Source organism: Beta vulgaris, chromosome 5 (genome assembly GCF_026745355.1).
Source record: "Beta vulgaris subsp. vulgaris cultivar EL10 chromosome 5, EL10.2, whole genome shotgun sequence".
Classification (NCBI taxonomy): Eukaryota; Viridiplantae; Streptophyta; class Magnoliopsida; order Caryophyllales; family Amaranthaceae; genus Beta; species Beta vulgaris.
In genome coordinates, this window is record NC_079206.1 from 3,419,798 (window position 1) to 3,443,237 (window position 23,440).

General features: G+C 32.8%; 2 protein-coding genes and 1 long non-coding RNA gene across 3 annotated transcripts; all 3 read left to right on the forward strand.

Moving 5' to 3' along the window:
• The first annotated feature begins 602 nt into the window (after window positions 1–602).
• LOC104892237 (cytochrome P450 736A117) lies at window positions 603–5,406 on the forward strand. The gene is made up of 2 exons (XM_010678107.4): window positions 603–1,550; window positions 4,250–5,406. The coding sequence occupies exons 1-2, from the start codon at window positions 603–605 to the stop codon at window positions 4,865–4,867; spliced, it is 1,566 nt and encodes a 521-aa protein (XP_010676409.3). The 3' UTR covers window positions 4,868–5,406.
• A 6,067-nt stretch (window positions 5,407–11,473) lies between these two features.
• LOC104892238 (endoglucanase) lies at window positions 11,474–20,128 on the forward strand. The gene is made up of 8 exons (XM_010678108.3): window positions 11,474–11,733; window positions 14,815–15,027; window positions 15,580–15,780; window positions 15,890–15,967; window positions 16,266–16,418; window positions 18,069–18,177; window positions 18,308–18,474; window positions 19,611–20,128. The coding sequence occupies exons 1-8, from the start codon at window positions 11,503–11,505 to the stop codon at window positions 20,019–20,021; spliced, it is 1,563 nt and encodes a 520-aa protein (XP_010676410.2). The 5' UTR covers window positions 11,474–11,502; the 3' UTR covers window positions 20,022–20,128.
• Window positions 20,129–20,465: 337 nt separating this feature from the next.
• LOC104887410 (uncharacterized) lies at window positions 20,466–21,908 on the forward strand. The gene is made up of 2 exons (XR_002039379.3): window positions 20,466–20,886; window positions 21,192–21,908. It is a non-coding gene; the product is annotated as an uncharacterized LOC104887410 (long non-coding RNA).
• The last annotated feature ends 1,532 nt before the right edge of the window (window positions 21,909–23,440 follow it).

Sequence of the window (23,440 nt, forward strand, 5' to 3'; positions counted from 1 at the left end):
ATTTTCCTTATCTCTCTTGTACACTCCTCGCACCACCTCCTTACTTTCCCTTTTATTTTATTTTCATTTCATCATTTTTCTTACATCAAACCAAACAACGGAAAACTAATTTTGGAATTTTGTTTTCCATTGTAAATTGTTTTCCATGAAAATCATTTTACACTGAAAATATTTTACGCCCTACCAGACGGAGCCTAAATTGGAAAAGTACTTTGCTACTGAAAAGGAAAGAAATTGTGGCAATAAGGAAGAGTATCAGAGTTGTATATTGTAATGTGAAATGAGAGACTCTGAATAGCTAACTAATCACTAGAGATCATCTTACTTTAAAAAAGGTGTTTTTAATTTGTAACTGAAGTTTTGATTTTTTTTTTCTAAGGTGATGCATGTAACTGAAGTTTTTATTTACAACAATTATCTATGTTAAATTATTATTATTATTTGGTCAACAAAAGCAAAATAAAGAGTACTCAGTGTATATAATGGCTATATATACTAGCTCACTCTCCTGGACAAGAGTAATTACTACAAAACTCCCAACTCCAACATAAACTCAATACCTGAAATCAAAACATAAACTCAATACCTTGAATTTTGAAACAATGTTTACTTCATTTCTACAATTCTTACAAACCCTAATTTTCTACCCTTTTCTCCTCCCTTTCTTACTCTTTGCACTACTATTTTTATACTACAATACTCTATCCTCAAGTACTTCCACCACCAAAAACCAGCCACCATCGCCACCAAAGCTACCAATCATAGGCAACCTCCACCAGATAGGGCCGTTACCGCGGCAATCCTTTAGCTCATTGTCTCATCAATATGGACATGTTATGCTGCTTCACTTCGGCAGCAAGCCCACATTAGTAATATCATCTGCAGATGTTGCCAAAGAAATTATGAAAACTCATGACTTGTTGTTTTGCAGTAGGCCGAGATCTCTTGTTACCAACAAAATCTTCTATGGTTGTAAAGATATGGGATTTTCACCTTACGGTGAACATTGGAGGATGATGAAGAGCATATGTGTTATGCAGTTGTTGAGTAACAAAAAAGTTCAATCTTATAGAAAGATAAGAGAAGAAGAAGTAGGTTTAATTATGGAAATGATAAAGAAGTCAAAGTTTTCAGTGGTGGATTTGAGTGAGATTATAATGACACAAACATATGATTTGATATGTAGAGCAACTTTTGGTAGGAAGTATAGTGGAAAAGATGAGGATGGTATAGATTTTAAGGAGCTTTTGTTAGAAACAATGGAGTTACTTGGAGTTTTTAGTTTTGGGGATTTTATTCCTTGGCTTAGTTGGATGGATCGGATCAAGGGTTTAACGGGTCGAGTTGAAAGGGTTGCAAAAGAATTGGATCAGTTACTTGATAAAGTAATACAAGAAAATAAGAATCGTTTAAAAAACAAGAAAAGCATGAATGATGTTGAGTTCGATGATGAAGGAAAAAGTGCGAAAAACTTTGTAGAAATTTTGCTTGAATCAAAGTGGGAGAACGAGGTTTCTCTTCCGATGGATGATATCAAAGCCGTTATATTGGTGAGTAAGTAGTATATATTTATTTGTTGTTGTTCTACTCATGCTATTTAAGTAGTATTTTTTGTTAGTCTACTCATGCTATTATTCCCTCCGTTTTTTTTGTTATTCCTATTTAGAATTGGAGAAAAAATCTATGTGACTCAAATATTAAATTAACTAAAAACAAAGATTCTTGCCCTTCTGAGTTATTCAATGTTAGACAATTAGGGATGGAAGTGGGGAAGGTCAAGTAGGAGACCCACCCCATCCGTGCCCAAGTGGGCCGGGGATGGGTCTAGGTTTGGCGAGGATGGGGGGATGGGGAATAAAATCCTACCCGCCATGGGTTGTCGAGAGGGTATGGATTTTATGCTATACCCGCTCGCCGGGGTGTTAAAAATATCCGATCCGAGAATCCGCTAATCCGATCCGAGATTTCGGATATCTGATCCGATTTTAAGATTTTAGATATTTTTGATATTTTGGATATTTTGGATCGGATATCCGGAAAAAATTCGGGTTTTCGATCGGATACGGATCGTAATTTTTCAAAAATGTCAACGACCCGATCCGAAAATCCGGCAATCCGATCTGAAAACACGGTGATCTGACCTGAAAACCCGATGATCAGATCCGAAAAGTTCGGATATCCGAAAATTTCAGATCGAATTCGGATCGCGATTCCTCCGATCCGAATTTTTTAGATCGAACCGGATCTGATATCCGACATTGAACACCCCTACGACCCCCGCCCCGCCCGACCCCCGCCCACCCCACATATATATGATTAAAATTCTACTGATTTTCTTATATTATTAATAATTTTATCTTGCAAAAGATAAATATGTGGGTATGATGCAGGTACGAAGTGGGCTCGGATACCCATGCGGGTGGTGGGGGTGGGGATGAAGTGGGATATGACACGGGTATGAAGCGGGTGCGGGTACCCATGCGGGTGGTGGAGCGAGGATAGGTTAGGAATTATCCCCCGCAATGGGTCGTGGGGCGAGGATGGGGATTGGAATTTTATGCGGGTGCGGATGTGGAGGTACCATCCTCCGCACCTACCCCGCGCAATTGCCATCCCTATAGACAATCAATGATAAGAAAAGTTTGAGGGGTAAAAGAGTAAAATAATATAAACTAGCTAGTGTGAATTAAATTTATTGTTTTTTGAGTTACTCTATGTTAGACAAAAGTTTGGGGGTTAAAAGGTAAAAAGAATGACTACTAAATAGTGTAAACGTATTTATTAAAACATAAAACTAATGGAAAATTGATTAACATATTGAAATTTTCCAATGAGGAGTAGATGAACAACAAAAGAAAACGAAGGGAGTAATATATATTTCTTTGGTTTTTTTAATGGATGCATTACATTGACGAACATTGCTGATGCACATATTTGACTATTAACATCTTCAATTACGTTACTAAAAATAACAAAAAATATTTTGAATATATACATTGTGATTAACTGATCCACAATTAAAATTATGCCATTTATTTTTACATGCATATTAGTACTTAAAAATGGTCAAAGTTAATATTATAAGAAACGGTAGAAGTATATTTTATTTTTACTATATTTTTATCTACCTACCTATATATATATATATATATATATATATATTATATATATATTATATATATTATATTATATATATATATATATATATTAATTATATATATATATATTATAGTCAATGATATTTATGTTCATATATTTGCATGCATGGACAGACATAAGTATCAAAATGAGGGAGTAGGTTTAACTAATTAGTGATGTACTCAAGTACTAATAGCTATATCTAATAGTACTAGTGGAAAAAAGTCTAACTAATCCGCTCAAATTGCCTAAAATATTACACAAATGAATTTATGCAGAAAATTAGGAGGCGAAAAAACTCAAACGAAAATGATAATTTAAAAATTTTAAAATCATAATGCTAGTGGTCTTAGCTTTGAGGAGCTTTACAGGTTTGTTTTTTTTTTTTTTTTTTTGATGTTTTCAGTTGATTATTGTATTCTTTCAGTTGGTGTGTAAATTCTTTCAACTTGTTTTGTTATTCTTTCATTTGGTCTTCTGTGTTTTTTCAGTTGATGCGTAAATTCTTTCAACTTGTGTTGTTTTTATTTCATTTGGTCTTCTGTGTTCTTTCAGTTGGTGTGTAAATTCTTTCAGCTTGTGTTGTTTTTCTTTCATTTGGTCTTCTGAACATAAATTGAAACCAGCTGAAATTTTTTTGAAACCAACTGAAAAAAATTTGAAACCAACTATTTTTTTTTGAAACCAACTGAAAGTCGTCCGACCAAATGTTATGGTCGAGCGCGTCTGACCCGATACCTTCTCTACAGAATATGGAGGCAGAAATTGATTATAGGATTTATATAATACCCTACTAATTAACCTAAACAGATGGGCCTAAATCCAAAATTAAAAACAGACTTGATATATTCAGCAACATATTCCTAAAAGTTCGAGGGCGTTGCTCCCTAATCCTTGTCAAGGCATTTCACCTTGGATCCCAACTCGCTAACCAGGCAGCGAAACCCCCTGCTTGATTAATTTAGCACTAGATAAATAATTCAATACATAGTTCAAAACTAATTAATAATTTGTGTCACGCCATCAATTAATTGTATGGCACACCACATATAAGAATTTGTATTTATGTAAAATCTCATGTAACAAGCTATAAGGTGTTGGTTAAATGCAGGATGTGTTTGCCGCTGGGGCTGACACAACTTACACACTACTAGAATGGACAATGACCGAGTTGATTAGGCATCCCAGAGTTATGAAAGAATTGCAAGAAGAAGTTCGAAAAATTATTGCATGCAAAGGCAACTCGGTGTTAAAGGTAAGTGAGGATGATTTAGATAAACTGACATATCTAAAAGCTGTGCTTAAGGAAACACTTAGGCTGCACCCTCCAGCTCCATTGTTGGTGTTTCGGGAGTCGTTGAAGGATGTAAAAATCGATGGTTTCGACATCAAAGCCGGGACACATGTGTTTATAAACGCATGGGAAATTCATAGAGATCCAACATTTTGGGAAGAACCTGAAGAATTTCGACCTGAAAGATTTTTAAATGATAGTTCACTTAACTTCAAAGGACAAGATTTCAATTATATTCCATTTGGAGCTGGAAGAAGAAGTTGTCCTGGTATATCGTTTGCAATGGTTAATGCTGAACTTATGCTTGCGAATCTCGTCTATGAATTTGACTGGAAAATGCCTGAAAATGGAGTATTAGACATGGATGAGAGTGTAGGTATCACAGTTCATAGGAGAGTGCCTCTCGTGCTTATTCCAACACCTTATTATTCTTAAGTTTAAGACTATATGTTAAGTAGTATAATGTTATCAATTAGTGGAAACTTTGCACATCCTAAAGAAAGTGTAATGATTGTATGGTTTGTTCCAATCAATCAATTTTTAATGTTATGGAGTTTTTTTTTTTTTTGAGGGGAATGTTATGGAGTTTAATGTCAGATTATTAATAAAGGAAACTACATTATAGTAGATCTCATCTTATTTTTGTGTTCAAATGGAGTATCAAATCTAGCTAGTTTTTATACTAAAAAATCAATAACTATTATTTCACGAACATAAAATCTCCAAAATCATTACCTTGAAAATATGTACTCCCTACGTTTTCTTTTGTAGTTTTGTTGTTCCTGACTGGCTGAATACCATTAGGAAATCTCAATATATTATTTTTATTTTGAATATTTTCATACATAGTGTAATTTATGACTTAAATTTCCCATTGGTTTTAAGTTGAAATAAATGCATTCAATTTTTTTATTATTAGAAAAAAAATTTGGTACGAAAACTGACTCCTACTAGGCTACTAGCTCTCCCTCAGAATAAATGTGTTCATACAATTGAGTAGTCATATTTTGCTTTTTACGCCCAAATTTTTATCTCATTGGTTGCCTAACATAGAGTAACTTAAAGGGCAATAAAAGGGCGTGGCCTGGTGACTTGACGACATTTACCAAGGCTACGAAGGCAAAAGGATAATGAGATGCAATTACCATGCGTTGGTAACTGCCCAACGGTTACAAACTAAGCGGTTGTGTGACTTTGCGGCAGTTACCCAACGTGCGCCTAATGTTGGTGATTAGTCTCTTAAAATAAGCAGCGGTTATTCCTTATTCTAAGGGGTAATTATGGAAGTTATCAAGAGTAGTGGGTGGTTACATTAACCACCTACGCTGCCCCATGTTTCCTTAAAAAGAGGAACAACAATTATTAGGAATGTGAGAGGGCACACTCCTACAATTCAGGAGCATTCAGTTACGCTGACATTGCGAGCGGTTAAGCTTGACTAATGATTAGTATCGTCTAAGGCCACGGGCGGTTGCACGTGGCTTAGTAGCAGTTGCGTCAATAGTCATGACCGGTTACTCTCGGCTTGGTGGGCGGTTATGACAAGTTGAACGGACACGTGTACGCTATTGAGCGAGCGGTTACCCGCGCCGGTTAGTTAGTGTGTGAAGAAAGTGTGCGGTTGGGTAACCATCCACGTTCCTCACCACTCTCCTTAATTTAAGGAGTCCATTTAGCAAGTTAGTGGGGGATCTCCCACGTTTTGGGGGGGGGGGGGGAGTGTGCCAGCATAATGGAGGATGTAGTGGGTAGTTGTCAGAGAGAGTGGGCGGTTACCTGTTTATGTGGTTGGACTATAGCCACTTTGTTGTATTATAAATATACGCATTTTGTAGAGAAATCAGTAGACACTTTAACATTGTATGAAAGTTACTCTCTCAACAAATAAAAGTTCTCTCTCTCTCATGTTCTCTTGTGTGTTCCTTACTTACGTGATTCTACTATAAAGTGCGTGACTGTCGTAGGTTGGTCTAGACGTGGTCTAGGCGCCATCACATGAATCTCTTAGTGCGAAAAAGGGGTATTCAAAAAAATTTCTGTGACACCTAGAATAACTCAAAGGGTGGTAATCTTTATTTTCAGTTAATTTAATTTTATCTAAAATAGTTGACTCTTGCATATATCTTTAGTTGCATTAGTTTCTTCCCCGATTTCAAATAGGAACAACAAAAGGAACCGAAGGGAGTAGCTTGTTATTGTCAAAATTATGGCTTTCGCTTAATATAACTTTTAGAAAGTTATTAATTAAACTTATAAGTTAGTACCACTAAAATTCAATATAGACTTACAACTTGTTTGGTAGAAGGAAATTGGAACGAAAAGAAAAAAAAAAATTAGACCAATCATGAAAAATTAAGGCTCTTTTTATTTTTTTTATATTTTATCTTCTTCTTCTCTTCTTCTTTTCTCTTTCGTTCATTTTTCTTCTCTTCATTTCCTTTAATAAAAACGAACCAAACACGTCGTTAATCATGTAAGAATTAGGATAGAGAGAGAATTTGCATGCCCTATAAGCAAATAGAATGGGAGAATTAGACGTACATAACATCGCGTAAACATTTTTTTGAAAGGGAATATGGAAATTAGTATTAATAAACTGACATACGACATCGACAACAATAAAAGTCCATACATAAAAGATGATATAAAACATCAAGCTAATTTTTCATCCAATTTACTAATATAAACGCTTCAGAACCACTTTTTGATATGGTAATATTCCACCCATAATTGAGTTTCGATGACCCACCATCATTATGCCTGATGGTGTAGTAAATTGGAATCACAATCACGTAAACTTTATGGTTACTAGTTACGTTGCTGTCCCATAGACCTTACACATGGTGTAACAACTCGTACTTGTGAGCTGCTATCTAATCACACTTAACATTCACAAATCTCAATTATCAATTAATAAACCACAATTAGACATTCACTTACAGCGAAAACATAAACTCAAATACAATCCTCTCAACAAGAAAAAAATTCTCTAAATATTCTTAATTAATATAATTTATCTTATATCAAATCTCTGGAGTATTGGATAAGAAAACGTAAGAATCATTCTTTAGTAATCATCACATTCTCCCGAACATCTCACTTGCAACTATACTCTTATATGCTTTTGATCCTTGGATTATACTTGTCAAATCTTTATACCTCCAATATCACTAATAATAAACTTTGTCCACCAAGACAGATTTTGCTTCATACCTTTGTTCTTGGAACTTGTCTTGATGGGGGCAATGTTCATTGTTAGTGACTTTGCAGATATTATAAAGCTCGAGAGTGGACAGTTGATCATATGTGTTATATGAAATGATCTTCGTAGAAGCAATGGTGGATGTTATATAGTTTAGCTCAGTGAATTCTTATGGCCTATTATTGTATTGTCTTAAAGAATTGTTTTAGATCAATTCCTTGTATATATATATATACTTTGGATTATTGTATCGTGCGTGGGCTTTGACCCACAGGTCCAGGATCGAGATATGAGTTGAGTTTTTGCTGCAAGAAAATTTAATAAGAGGTTTATTTAATGTTAATTGAGATTTATAAAAGTTAAGTGTGATTAATTAATTAGCAACTCGGGAGTGCGGGTTGTCAACATAATTTTTCAAATCAGTGCAACCGACTAGGTAATAAAGTAATGGTGAAGTTAAAATAAGATATGTTTAGGACTAATAGGAGCTACGTGATCATGAAAGTTTGATTCACAACTATAGTAACTTCAGTGAAGTTCCAACAACAAGTTCTAAGAACAAGTATAAATAAATTAACTTTACAGTTCATGACTCATAATTTCAAACGAATTTAAATAATAGAGTACGTCTTGGGGGTAACATGTTACACCCCCTTAAGTTATTGTCTATCAATACTCACACGTACAAAATGACATATAATGACACATACTACTCCAAAAATGACATGGAGTACACAAATAATTACATGAATCTAATTTAAGAGAAATTAGACAATTTAGGAACATAGGAACACACTTGACTAACTTTAGAAATTACTTAGAAATATTCTTGCTCTTGTTAGTCGTACTTGAAATTGAAAGAACTGGTCTCCTTCTACAGGCTAGCTAAGTATTCCTCCATTCCTACCACCAACGACACTAACTATTATAGTTCCCCTTAATTTTAGGAACAAACGAGCTTATTAGCTTAATAAAACGTGGTAAGCAAGTAGAAGTACGGGGTAAGTAAAAGAGTGATTTTAGGAAAGTTAAGTAGTTTTACTTGATGAAAAATAAAAGATAAGATTAGAAGATTATCTAAAGATCTTTTATTGATAAAAACTTAACAAAAACTTATGCTTTTTATTTTATTTACAAAAACTCGAGATAATTTGAAGTTCGAGTTTAGTTTCTCTGTACTCTTTGATCATATAATTGTCTAAAAGAATAAGTGTATATCATTGAAAAAGTGCTTAAGGAAGTCTAAATGATTTTTTTCCTTTTAAATATAATATAACTAATGATAATTAGAAATTAGAATAGGTAGGTATATTAAGTACAACTTTCACTACGTCATAAATCCATATCCTCACGGAAGCAGCAGATCGAATCGGGAGTTGGCCATGCATGCAGCAGCATAGAACCACATGCATCATTGTCCCCGTAGCTTCAATTATTTAAGGAATGATGTATTATAGGAGATTATAGAAATAAAAGTCCTCTACTGATCAACTCAACCATACATAAATAGTGCAGAATAATGTAGTGGAGATTATTCATGATGAAAAAAAGAAGTGGATGAGCAAACAAAAGGATAAGCTAATAACTTCAATGATCATGATAGCATGTAGATACGTCTGCTATACTATAGTTGTTGGCTATCGAATCTTACTTTGACAAGAGTTAATTGCCACTTTACTTTACGTCTTATTAGATGGTTTGAGAAATCCTTTTATTTTACTAATATGAGAAACTTTTTACGTACTAAAAGCCTTTCTTTTACGTGTTTTATCAATCTTAACTGATACTCCCTAGTATAAAATCAAATGCAACATGTTAGATGTATGCAATAATATGTAAAAAAAAGAAATGAGTTTTCTGAAAGAACATTTTTAACAACCTGAATTTGCGAATTGCTCCGGTTGTTTTTCTTTTACAACGAGAAATTGTGCATTAATCAAAAGAGGAAGTACAAAATGCTAATACAACCAAACCTAAACCAAACAAACAGACCTACAGGAGCTTTATGAGCTCGTATATTAATCAAAAGAGGAAGTACAACCTAATGCTACTACAACCAAACCTAAACCAAACAAACAAACCTATAGGAGCTTTATGAGTTTGTACATTCCATCTGAAACCAATACAAAATCGCTTAGTAAAGGAGTCGTCGCTTGTCAGTGCTTGTGATGGTGGCAGATTCAAACCTCGGATGGCTGATGGAAGTGATAGAAGAAGTAAATGACGTTCACGATTCAGACAACAAACAACTAACGACGAGCGTCCTGTCTCCCCACATGAGCGATCCCAACAAGTTGTTGTTGCTTGGGATTCTGGGCTCATGATCTTTTGAAGAGTCAAGTTCTATTATGACTCACTATTCTCGCTCGAGAGTATTTCAGGTTTCTCCAGGAGGTAGGAGAAACGCTGATGAGTGGGTGTGTTCAGATGCAACTAAGGTGCCGCCTTCAGATTTGAAGTTGTCAAGGCAAGCATCATTAAGATCAATGTCGAGCTAAAAAGAGAGTCAAGCAAGTTGACCTCTCGAACACACCTCCAGCTTGCAAAACTGGAAACATACGTCCCAACCATGAAAAACTATCATTGCTCGTCCATGCTCACGAACTTCTTGAATCACCTTGTCCCTCAGCACAAATTCCCTAAAACCAACATATTTTATTGTTACAACCTTGAACCACCAATCTTGGCCCAACTGACAAATACTTGTCGATGGCATTAACCAACCACATACAACATCTATAGCAACTCGAGAAAAACAACGCACTCCTTTCATTTGGAGATTTAACACGCATTTTAAGAAAAAACCTGACATACTGACATCAAAGATAACTAGTTGGGGAGCCCTGTGTGAGAGCATTCCAGAAAAATTTCATCTTACCAAGGATTTTTGAAAGGGGCCCAAAAAAAAGCAACTTTTTCAAAAGTAAATACTATACTCCACACCCTTCAATGTAATTGAGTTCAAACCTTACTGTTGTAGCCTAAAAATCGTTTCATACTACGTAACATTTACTACATATTCAAATAGATTGGTTATATACATGTATTTGGATAACTAATTCGTTTATTATGGACAAGGTTTACCTTCAATACAAATAAAATGCAGATTCATTTTAATGGCCATACGCTGTATAAAAAAAAAGCTGAAGGTAAATAATTTAACATGATAATCTATTCATATATATTATAGCGTGCGAAAACAAGAAACTCTGCCACGTGCGTGGCACTCTCCCTAGGGAGTTTTAGTTCATGTAATCCATGTACAATAAAAAAAATTAAGAAATTGCATAATATATATAGGGTTTGATCCCGAGACCTCAAGTACATATACTAAAGTTCTAACCACTAGGCTAAGTTGTATTTAGTTTTATTATCATAAAGTATTATATTAATGAATGAAATTTTTTTCTTACCCGAGACATAGGCTGGACCTAATAACTAGTTTTTATATAAATACTGTAATAACCCACAAGACTACAATATGCATACCTAAAATCAAATAATTAATGCTGAATATAGCGATATTAATAAAGAAAGGAGGACTGCATTAGAGTATATGAGTCTCAGTGTGACATTAGATCCTATTTTCCAGATCTTCACGCTATGTCCACCCATAATGTGACCTCATCACTTCATAATATGTATGACTTCGGGCCAAAAGCAAAATTATTTACCTCACATATTTGAGAAACTTCAATTTGACAAGACAAATCTATAAGAAATAGAGTTCACATGCATGTGGTGTTATAATCATGCATGCATGGTGTTGTGCTAGTTCTATATAAATGTTGCCAACTGAATACCGGTGTAATACGTACTTGTAAGAAGCAGAATAATAAACTCACTTATCAATTAAGAGAGTCATATTATGGCTAAGTTCATGATGCTTATTATTCTTTTTTGCGCTTTATATTGTTTTACTGAGCTAGTTATTAATGGGGAAAATGATACGTTGTGCAACAAAGCTAGTTTTGACTACAAAGATGCATTAGGCAAAGCCATCTTATTTTTTGAAGGACAACGCTCAGGTAAATTGCCAGCGAGCCAGAGAGTAAAATGGAGAGGAGATTCCGCCCTAAGAGATGGAAAGCCTGATAATGTAAGTTACACTTAATTGATAAGTTACTCTTTACCTGTTAAGTAGCATTTTTGTAATAACTCAAAATTAATAATTGCACTGATAAATATACTATTTAAAAATAATGTTTCGCCTTTAAAAAAAAAAATATAGTAATGAGTTTACTATGAAAATGTCACTTGATACCTGAATAGTTAAAAATCTCCAAGATCAATAGGTCAATGCTCTTATATAGGTGGTCCAAGCATGGGTCCGTTATCTTCACCTTAAAAAAATAAGTTTTAGATCTAATACGTTTGAAAAGTTTCAACCAGGTCCAATAAATTATAATAAATTCCAATCAGGTCTAGGAAGTTCCAATAATATTCAATAAATTTCAAAAAATTAATAACAAATAACTTTATATTAAAATGTATAGTTAGTGGTTTATTATTATTAGAAAAGTAATAAGTATGTTATTACTACAATAGTATAATTTTGGTCAAATAAGACTAACATTAATACTAATTATAATGTTAGTGTTTTACAAATCATCCCTTAATAAGCAATCAGTGAATATATGTATATGTATATGTATATGTATATGTATGTATATATATTTATATATGTATGTATATGTATATATATATATATATATATATATATATATATATTATATAATATATATATATATATATACATACACATATGTAAATATATGTATGTACACACACACACACACACACACACACACACACACACACACACACACACACACACACACACACACACACACACACACACATATATATATATAACCCAAGACAAACAAATGTCATGTTGCCACATGTACTCTCCCCTCCTCCACAAAATCAAATGAGACATTAAATCATAAAAATGTGTGTTTCAAGATTCAGACACATGACCTCTAAATTGATATGCTAATACACTAACCAACTACACTACAATGCTCATATTGATCTTTTTTGGGGGAAAATCATTTAAAGACATATATTTCTATTTTGAAAGAGTTCAAATGTACGTCATTAAAAAGTTTGTCTATGTCTTTATAATTACATATAATTATAAGACTCTATTATGCTCTTGATCCATATGAGCTACGAAGGTAGTACAATATACAAAGAAGGGGAAGGGAGATTCGAACCCGTGACCTATCGTTCACAGCATCTCGGTTTTAACCATTAGGCCAAGACATCTTTGATTAGACTTTGTTATGTTTTACTTTGAAACATTAAGCATGGAAATTATACTGGATTAGTGATTAAACTCTCACATTTAATTTCAAAAGTCATATGTTCGAATCCTAGTAAGTAGTAACTACATATTTTTACAAAGTTTAAATGAGATTATAAACATGTGTACTCCCTCCGTTTCCTAAAGATCTTCTCACTTACTGTTCCTACAGATACCAAGGAAAATCAAGTTGTGTGGGGCATGGTGTGAGTAAAGTAGGAGAGATAAAGGGGTTAAGATAAATAAACAAATAAAAAGGAGTTAAAGTAGGAGAGAGAAAGGGAGTAAAATTGAATTAATAATGTAATGGTGGACCATATGATAGTGACATGAGAGGGTAAATAGGAAAATTTATTTTGCCAAAGAAGGAATAAAGCAAAAGAGGGAAGATCTTTTGGAAACACCCTTAAACGGAAAGAGGGAAGATCTTTAGGAAACGGATGGAGTATTAGAAACTTGAAAGAGTGTCACGTCTAAGGAACGCCTTTCAATATTGTATAGATAGTGAAAGATATTACTTCTATTTAGTTAATTCATAATTATCAATAAAATTAAACCATTTAAGTTAAAATTTATAGCTACTATTAATAATCTCTTCATAGGTATTTATACGTTTTTTATTGGCTAGACTCTTCCAAAACCAGCTAAAAGTTCCAATCACGTCTTATAAATTTTAATTAGGTTTAACAAGTTCCAAATTAGGTCCAAAAAGTTCCAATTATCTAGGTTTATAGATGTATAAGAACCAATGTAAATTAGGTCCAAAAAGTTTCAAAAACTTTAATTATTTTTTTCTATAGATGTATAAGAACCAATGTTAAAATATAAAGTATTGTTAAAATTAAGCATCTATTTTTTTAACCGCAAGAATATCATAGTGTATCTAAAAGATCATGGAATTAAACTCCAGTTGATAATTTTACAATATGATGCACGCAGGGACGGATCTAGGATTTTGAATTTGGGGGATCCTAAACCAAGCATATAGACAAATAATCTCAATACACAAATGGAAAGTTTTGTTTTTTAGCAATAAGAAAACTAAATTTTATATTATTTGAGTTATTTATTTGATATACCTTCATTATATCGGTATTTCAAAAAAAATTGGTTAAAAATAGAGCTAAATTAAGATAGATGGATACTATTCAAAATTATAAAATGAAAATCCAAATTAGAAAAGAAAAAATGGAAAAAGAGGAAAGAGAACGAGCAGGAAGTAAAAAAGAAAAAGAAAATAAAAAAAACAAGCCATCAAGGAAATAAGAAAGAAAAAGAAAAAAGAAAAAACAAGCCATCAAGAAAATAAGAAAGAAAAAGAAAAAAGAAAAAACAAGCCATCAAGGAAATAAGAAAGAAAAAGAAAAAAGAAAAAACAAGCCATCAAGGAAATAAGAAAGAAAAAGAAAAAAAAAGTGTTGGAATTTGTATTCAATAGATTCAAACCCGTGTGGCCGCGTTGTATAACGCATGCAAGAAGTTTTCAGTCAATTTACCACTGGAGCAAGTTGCATCAAGTGAGCTTATTCCGCGGATATCAACTTTATTCTATTCTAGGATTCGCCTAATGTAAAAACAAAGGAAAACTGATAATTTATTTGGTAGGGCCGTGCCACCCAGAACTCTTAATAGGTCCGTCCCTGGATCCACGATTGAAAAAAGAAAAAGTAACCTTTTCCTTACTATGGGCAACCACCTCATCAATATGCTCTTACAACATGCACACTTTGATGCTTTTTTATACTTATTAGTTTACTAGTAAGAAGTGTTTAATTTACTTAGCTTCCAAAGTTTGATATAGATGTAGTTTTTTGATCGGAGATAAATATAGATGTATTTGTTCCCTCCTTTTGGAAAAATAATCGGCAGGTGAACTTGGCTGGAGGTTACTATGATGCAGGAGACAATGTTAAGTTTGGGTGGCCTATGGCATTTACAACAACGTTATTGAGTTGGGCAGCAATCGAGCATAAATCAGAAATCTCTTCAGCCAAACAGCTTGATTACCTTCGCCAAGCCATACACTGGGGGTCCGATTTTATCATAAAGTGTCACACCTCTTCCACCACTCTCTACACGCAGGCATGTTTATTAGTATTTTGATTAACTACTTCTTGATGTAACAAATTAATTTGTATAGTATCATGAACATGAGAAATAAAGTTGAATTCTAAACCTGAGAATATACATCATACTTCGAGTTGCATATTGTTTCATTACATATGCATGTTTATTTGTATGTTGGAATGAAAAACAAAACTACAATTTAGAAGCCTAAGCAAGGCCGTCTAATAGGACGTGTAAAGCGACCAACAACACAGTATCCCGCCTTTTAGAGGGCCCAAAAGTCTCAAATTAAATGTTGGGTGTGGTCATATTATGATATTATTCAAAATCGAGCTTTTTTTTGGACAAAAGTATGATAAAAATGCTTATTTTATGATATATAGTGATAATATTTTTACAATTTATGCATAATGTCTTTATATTTAGGGCTCAACTTTATAATTAACACAAAGACCCCATAATTTTCAAGACGGCCTTGAGCATAAGATAAATACGAATGTTAAAAATATGCTATAAAAGGTGGGAGATGGATTAAAATTATAATATTTTGTTTTGAATGTAGAACAGGTGGGAGATGGAAACCAGGATCATGAGTGCTGGGAACGTCCAGAAGACATGGACACCCCAAGGACACTCTACAAGATTACTTCATCATCCCCCGGAACAGAAGCCGCGGCGGACGCCTCCGCTGCCTTAGCAGCTGCATCCATGGTGTTTACAGGGGTTAATCCAAGCTATTCTTCTAAGCTTCTTAAACATGCCCAATCTGTAAGAATTAAATGACATAACATAAACAAAAGTCCATTTTATATTAGTCACTCCATTAAAATTTCTAGTAACTAAATAGTATGTGCTTTAATTATTTGTTGGATTTTAGCTCTTTGACTTTGCAGACAAGTATAGAGGATCTTATTCAGCTTCTTGCCCCTTTTATTGCTCTTTTTCAGGTTATCAGGTAAACTCCTCAGGACAAACAAATTACAATGTTTATCTTTAGAGTTTGTCTTGTAAGAGAACGTCTATTATTAAATTAAAATTAGACAATGGTAAGGTCAATATTAAAAAGAGAATTAGTCCAAAAATAACTAGGTTAATTTCTTTCGCTGACTAGTTTAATACATTTAGTAATTAACTAGGTTTAATTTTATATTAAAAATAGACCGTTTCTTTTAATAATTTTTGTTATCTTTATGATAAGCTAAATCAGTGTTAATTGTTTAATGTATTTGTATTTTCTTTATTAAATTCTCAAGGATGAACTTCTATGGGCTGCGGCATGGCTCTATAAGGCTAGCGGAAGAAGTAAATACTTGAAGTATGTTTCTAGCAATAAAGGGTGGAGTCAGGCAGTTTCAGAATTTAGTTGGGATAACAAGTATGCTGGGGTTCAAATTTTGCTAGCCAAGGTACAACTTCCCCACACCCTCCCCCAACACACACACATGACACACCATCCTATAATGTAATATATATTTTTTTGTGTTTTCTATTACACAATTTTATTATTAATAATTAATTGGAAAAATTGACGATAGAGGTCTCAACTTTGAGTGATAATTTTTAAAAGGTTTGAACTATTGATTAACCTATGTAGGTCCCAACTATAGGGGTATTAACTTTTAGCAGGCCTTAGTGACTTGAAACTGGCTTAATAGGTCATAACTTGTAAAACTTAGGTCACACCAGAAAGGTTAATTGAGGGAGGAAAGTAGGAACTAGGTGAGATTTTAAAAAAAATCGTCAGTTTTAAGTCATCGAGGCCCGCTAAAAGTTAAGACCCCCTAAAGTTGGGACCTACACAGGTTAATCAATAGTTCAAACCTTTTAAAAATCATCGCCCAAAGTTCAGACCTCTATTGTCAATTTTTCCTAATTGATAAAGAATTAGAAAAATTACATATCCCGTCGTATACATATGTATACTAATTATAATAATAACAATATTGTTAATAATAATCGTAATCATAACAGTAATAGTAATGGTAATAGTCATAGCAATAGCAATAATAATAATAATAACAATAATAATACGGAGTAAATTTTTAATATTATGTAATAAATGATGGAAATGTTTTATGTCAAATATTTACTTTAAATACTAAGAAATTAGCCTTATATGATGATGAAACAAATAGAGTATTATTCATCATAGTACATCAAAATTGATAACAGATCTATATTCTATCATTTGGCATATTTGTTTCAAATTTAAATTTGAGTTCATCTATCTCTAAAAATTTTATCCTAATTTTTTTTTTTTTGCTCTTTTCTTATTAAATTATCAAATGAGTAAAATGTACAAGAAAGGAGAATTTCAAATGAGTAAATGAGTAAAATTAGTCTTGAATATATCATATACATGATACACCATAATATATGATGAATGAATTCATCTATCCCACTTTATGTTTATTATTCATGTCACGTTTATTATTCTTAGTTCATATTAACACTATGATAACTTTATGATCCACAAGTTCCATATTTAAATGTTACAAAACATTATAAAAATGAAATAAGTGACATATACTTCTAAATAGAACACAACAAGGGACAAAGTAGGCATGCTTTATACGATAAATGACTATTTTTAATTCCTAAAATATTAGATGGTTCAACTGCTTAACTCTAACTTTTAACTTTATCCAACTAATTTCTCAGATGATCCTGTGAAACAATATAATTCTTCTTTACCCCAGAAGATGATAAAAAATCTTTTGAACAAACCTTTTGCCCCAAGTCCCAACAAACGGCAACATCTCATTTCCAACTCTAACCCATAATTTTTTACCTATAATTTCTATAAGAAAAAAATTTGCCCTATGCTGAACCACTTTAAAATCAAAGTATAATTAAAGCAATAATAATAATAATGAAAAAAGTTAAACTATGTCTAGCTCATCATTCTATTATAAAATTATTTATTATTGTAAAATTGGAGTTATGTTATAATTTCATGTATCATATTTATATTTACTCGGGTGTTACATTCATCATATTATATATAATAAAATTATTGTAGGCGCATCTCACTTAAAAAAAAGTTGTTCTTTTAGGAATACTTAACAGGCAAGAAGATGCTGAGTGAATATAAAAGCAAAGCAGACTCTTTTGTATGCTCAATTATACCTGGAAGTGGTACCGCTCAGATTCAAACAACTCCTGGTATACCAAAATATTATGGCTCCTTCCTACTGAATATATTATCTTAATTTTCAAATTAAATTAACATGATCAATTTCAATTAATTCTGTTTTCTTCTTTTTGTTTTTCTTGAATTCTCTTTGGACTTCAGGTGGACTTCTATTTACAAGGGATTCAGCAAATTTGCAATATACAACCAGTGCAATAATGCTACTCTCTATCTATGTTAAAGCTCTTAATAAGGCTCATATATCTGGTGTCCAATGTGGCTCAGTAAATGTAGCTCTTTCCAAGATTAGAACCTTCACAAAATCACAGGTCATTACAGTCACTAATTCCCCCCTTTCTTTTCATGCAAAATCCTGTACATAGCACTAAGGAATAAAGGCTTATTTGCAAATATCTTTCCAAGCATCTTTTAAAGGTCCATCAGGTGAAAACACTACTAAAGGTGAAAGGTGGTGTTTGGTCAAGTGGTACTTTAAGATAGATTTTAGTAATTATTGGAAAGCTGAAAAATGCTTCCTCCGTTTCACAATAAGTGAAATATATGGAAAGTACACACATATTAAGGAATGTAAAGAGAAAAAGTTGGTATCACGATAAAGTAGAGTAATGAAACAAAAATATTGGCCATGTTTGGCAAATAGAGTTTAGTTGTTACAGTTTAGAATTTGCTATTAGTTTTAACTTGTTTTTCAATAGATTTGACTGCTGAATTGACAATTTTTTTATAAATATGTTTGGTAATAATTAACTGATTGCTAAAAGCTTGTTGCCATTTGTTTGTTTGAAATGACATTTATAGACATTTTAATACATATGTTTAGTATTATTATTAGAGGCAGAAAAGTCATTGAATATTTTGAGAGTATTTATTGCAAAACTCTCTTTTAAGCTCTCTTTTACTGAACACCCCTTTAGAGTTTTTTACTAGTCAAAACTTTAAATGTGGTCAAAATAAAACTCTATTTTTGCTTCAAAACTCTAATTGCCAAACACCCCCATTATGTTTTCCTCTTGCTTTTAGGTGACATATTAATAATAAGAGTGATTTTTTTTATATCATTTAGAGCTTGGTTGCACTTATTCTAACTATTCCAAATAAGTGAAGTGTTTCATTTATTGTAAAACAGAGGTAGTGATTTTTAAGGTAAAGTATAACCTGTTTTTCTACTAATCCAAAAATAGCTACTTTTATCAAATACTTGATTGTTTTGAAAGTTATTTTGATAGCTCACAAATAGTACAACAACTAATAGCTAATTTTCAAAATTTAGCTATCGATAATTCGATATAATCTTATTTATTTCTAAAGACCAACCTTGTATGGATTAGGTTGATTGTTTTATATGACATAAAGAGATTAAGTAAACTTGTTGTATACTATATCCCCCAATGTACATAAGACCTTTTTTTTCTAGGTAAATAAATTAATACCTCGATGATTGTAGGTGGATTATATTCTAGGAGATAACCCTATGAAAATATCCTACATGGTGGGATTTGGAAGCAAGTTCTCACAACAAGTGCACCATAGAGGAGCTTCAATCCCATCCATTAAAACGCAACCAGCTAAGGTAGGATGCAACCAAGGTTACTCAAGTTGGTATAACAGCAACAATACGAACCCCAATGTTCACGTCGGAGCCGTCGTCGGAGGTCCGGATGCTAACGATCAATTCAAAGATGTGAGATCAGACCACACCCATTTAGAGCCTACGACTTATATGAATGCTGCTTTTGTGGGTTCAGTGGCTCCTTTGCTTTCCAGTGATTATGCACCTATTTGTTTGGACACTTTGGAGTACTTGACATTCAAGAAGCTAGCCAATCACACCAATGCATTGGCCAAGACAATCTAGTCACTACATAATTATAAATTAGTGGACGTTATTACTTATTAGCATCAAGCTTAATTACATAATTATATAATGGTATGCTGAGTGAATATATATGATTTGCAAATCGTTCGAAGTAATGTGTAATATAAGATTTACATCTAGCATATGGCTTGTAAGAAGCTAAGAAGGTACTATATTTATATATATTTGATGCCAAGGATTAGTATCATTTTACTTGTTTGTATAATATACGTTTGCAAATCCAATAATAACTCTAATTATTTGTTCACAAAAATAGATCTTCTTTTAGAAATTTTCAAAGGAAACTGTCTTATATTATAGGATTGTTTCACTATTTATCTTAAAGGGTCATTTATTTGTTTAAGCTATTTTCAAAGTGATCCCTTTAGGCTTTAGCTTAAATAGTAGGAAAAATTGACAAAAACAATCCGAACTATGCACTTTCTTCTTTTAACAATCCGAACTATTGATTATCCCACAATAATCCCAACTACTAACCCCATCTTCTAAAAATGATCCCTTTAACCTATAAACCTACTACAATAGGTAAATCTTAAACATGTGACTTACACATGATTTTTAATGAAATTTTTTTTTTTCCCTTTTGTTTTTCTATTTTAATGCCTTTGACTAAATTTTTTCCTCCCTCTTTACTTCACCCCACATTTTCTCTCTCCTCTTTCTCCCTCTTTTCTTTTCTACACTGATGTTCTTCTCCCTTTGCCTTCTTCACGATACTTTGTTGATTTCAAAACAAAGTCACCATTAGCCACTTCAATTTTGCTCCAAAAAATTGAATTTCGTTCATGACTCTTCATTTTGTTCAATCTCCATTAGCGGCCATGGCACAAAATTCGCAACACAGGTACGAGGAGCACCTAAGATGAAAGGTTAAAAGTTGCAATTTTTTTTTCTTCACGCCACCATGGAAGGAAGTTTAGAGCATGTGGGAGATATTCTGCGAGTGAATTTTTGTTTAATTTTTCTGTTAATTGTTGAATCACAGTTCTTTGGTAAGTTTTGGTAAATTAGGGTTCGTATTAAGCGTTGAAATTGGGGATTTTTTCAGTATTGATATTTTTGTTAATTTGCTGAACTATGTTCGTATTGTTAATTTTTCAGTTCGTAATTTGGTGAATTATGTTCTTAATGTCATTTTGTTAATTTCAGGAGAATGTCATTTTGTTAATTTCAGGAGGAAGACTGGATTTTTTCAATGGTTGTATGATACTGAGCCTACTCAATGCAATGGGTATAAAAGGTTGAATGGAGGATTGGAAGACACTGGCCATTGTGCAATTGCTGCAGTTCTACCTTGCCATGGCCGCTAATTAATGGAGATTGAACGAAATTGAAGAATCAGGAACAAAATTCAATTTTTTGGAGCGAAATTGAAGTCGTTAATGGCGACTTTGTTTTCAAATCCACAAAATGTCGTGAAGAAGATACAAGGAGAAGAACATCAGTGTGAAAGAGAATAAGAAAAGAGGGAGGAGGAGAGAGAAAACGTGGGGTGAAGTAAAGAGGGAGGAAAAAAATTAAGTCAAAGGCATTAAAATAGAAAAACAAAAGGGAAAAAAATTCATTAAAAATCATGTGTGAGTCACATGTTTAAGGTTTACCTATTGTAGTAGGTTTATAGGTTAAAGGGATCATTTTTGGAAGATGGGGTTAATAGTTGGGATTATTGTGGGATAATCAATAGTTCGGACTGTTAACGGAAGAAAGCGCATAGTTCGGATTGTTTTTGTCAATTTTTCCTAAATAGTAAGGTTAGTTGGTCTTTTTGTAGACCAACTAATTTTCTTTCAATTTTGTAATGTCTTAATTTTCAATAAAACTTATATGAACTTGGTCCACACTAAATTAGTGTGGACCTAATGTTAATTCATGTGATTTATGAAATAAAAGGTTACTATATAAAAAAATAGCTATAAAAGATGAATAAATATTGATTGGGAAGTTTGAATTTGTGAAAAAAAAAAAGGTTACTATGTCACAAAGTGAAAATTTCATTATGATAAACTAATATGAGAAAGAGTGATTGTATTAAAAAAAAAAGTCATTATGCATGGTAGATATCAACTGTATAATATAACTTACGGTTTTATAAATGTGGCTAAATGGCAAAAAAAATCACTATGTTAAATAAGTGGTTTTGGTCTACAATAATATTATTGTGGACCAGATCTAGACAAGACTAACTCATGATATTTCTAACTTCACAACTTCTTTCACGCAAAATTACCCCATTATACTGGATTATAGTTTGTTAGCGCTAATTTTATAGCAATATTAGATTTTTGCAATGGTAGTGTAGTTTTCCTACGGATACAATCTATATCTATCTATACTAATATACTAAAAGGTGTACATCAATAAATAACTGTGTCACGTGGTGCTATCACTTAAAGTATTGATTTCATGTACTTCACATACAATAACAAAAATTTAGAAAATGCATGGTATAAGATTTGATCCTATGACCTCAAGCTTATATACTAAAATATAAACCACTAAACCAAATGATGTTTGGTGTTATAATTTCAATGTAAAATACTATTAAATGAAAATTATGATTATCCGAGACATAATCCGGGCCTAAAAACTAGTTAACATTGGTTTGGTGATCCTTAGTTCCTTACTCCTTAGGCAGTTAGGCATTGGCGCATTGCATTTGGTAGAGCGGGAGACACCACCCATTTCCTAGACGTTAAGTCCTATAGCGATCTTGTAATATAGTACTATGTCTTACGTGTAAACCAAGCACGCTTAAATTGTGGGGTATCACATACACCTCATCTGGAAGATCGTAATGTCTTCGTTGCACTTGGCGCATATATCACCCTCACTCATACATATTCTAAACGAATTTTCTTAAAATTATCGGAGGTATTACATGTAGGAGTATATAAAAGCATATAGCGGAATTTCATGAAATAATTTCTTAACATCTATCGTATGATCACAAACATAATCAAACACATGAATCATTCAATAGGGATTAAATATCAAACTTTTGTAGCGTGATTTTCTTGTTGTATGCAAGCTTTGAAGATCTGAGAGCCCCAAGTGTTAGTTGCTCCTCTAGTCAATCCACAAGCACTAGTTGAACACCAACGTTTGCTAGTACGGAAGAATATAAATTCTCTTGCTTTTGATGGTATAGGCGCCGGTTTAGAGGGAATAGTTTTGGGATTCTGTTTCTTTCTCTAGTGAAAAGAAACTGATTAATCAATTGATTACCTAAACCCTAATATTATATCCTATATATAATAGAAGAGGCATAGGCTAGTTAGGAGAACTTGTGATATTATATCACCTAAATCCTATTGCTTTGTCCAACTTGTGATACAATGTGTGACCTCATAGGATTAATCTATTTTAGTTATAGGTCCAATCAATATTGTTCTATTAAT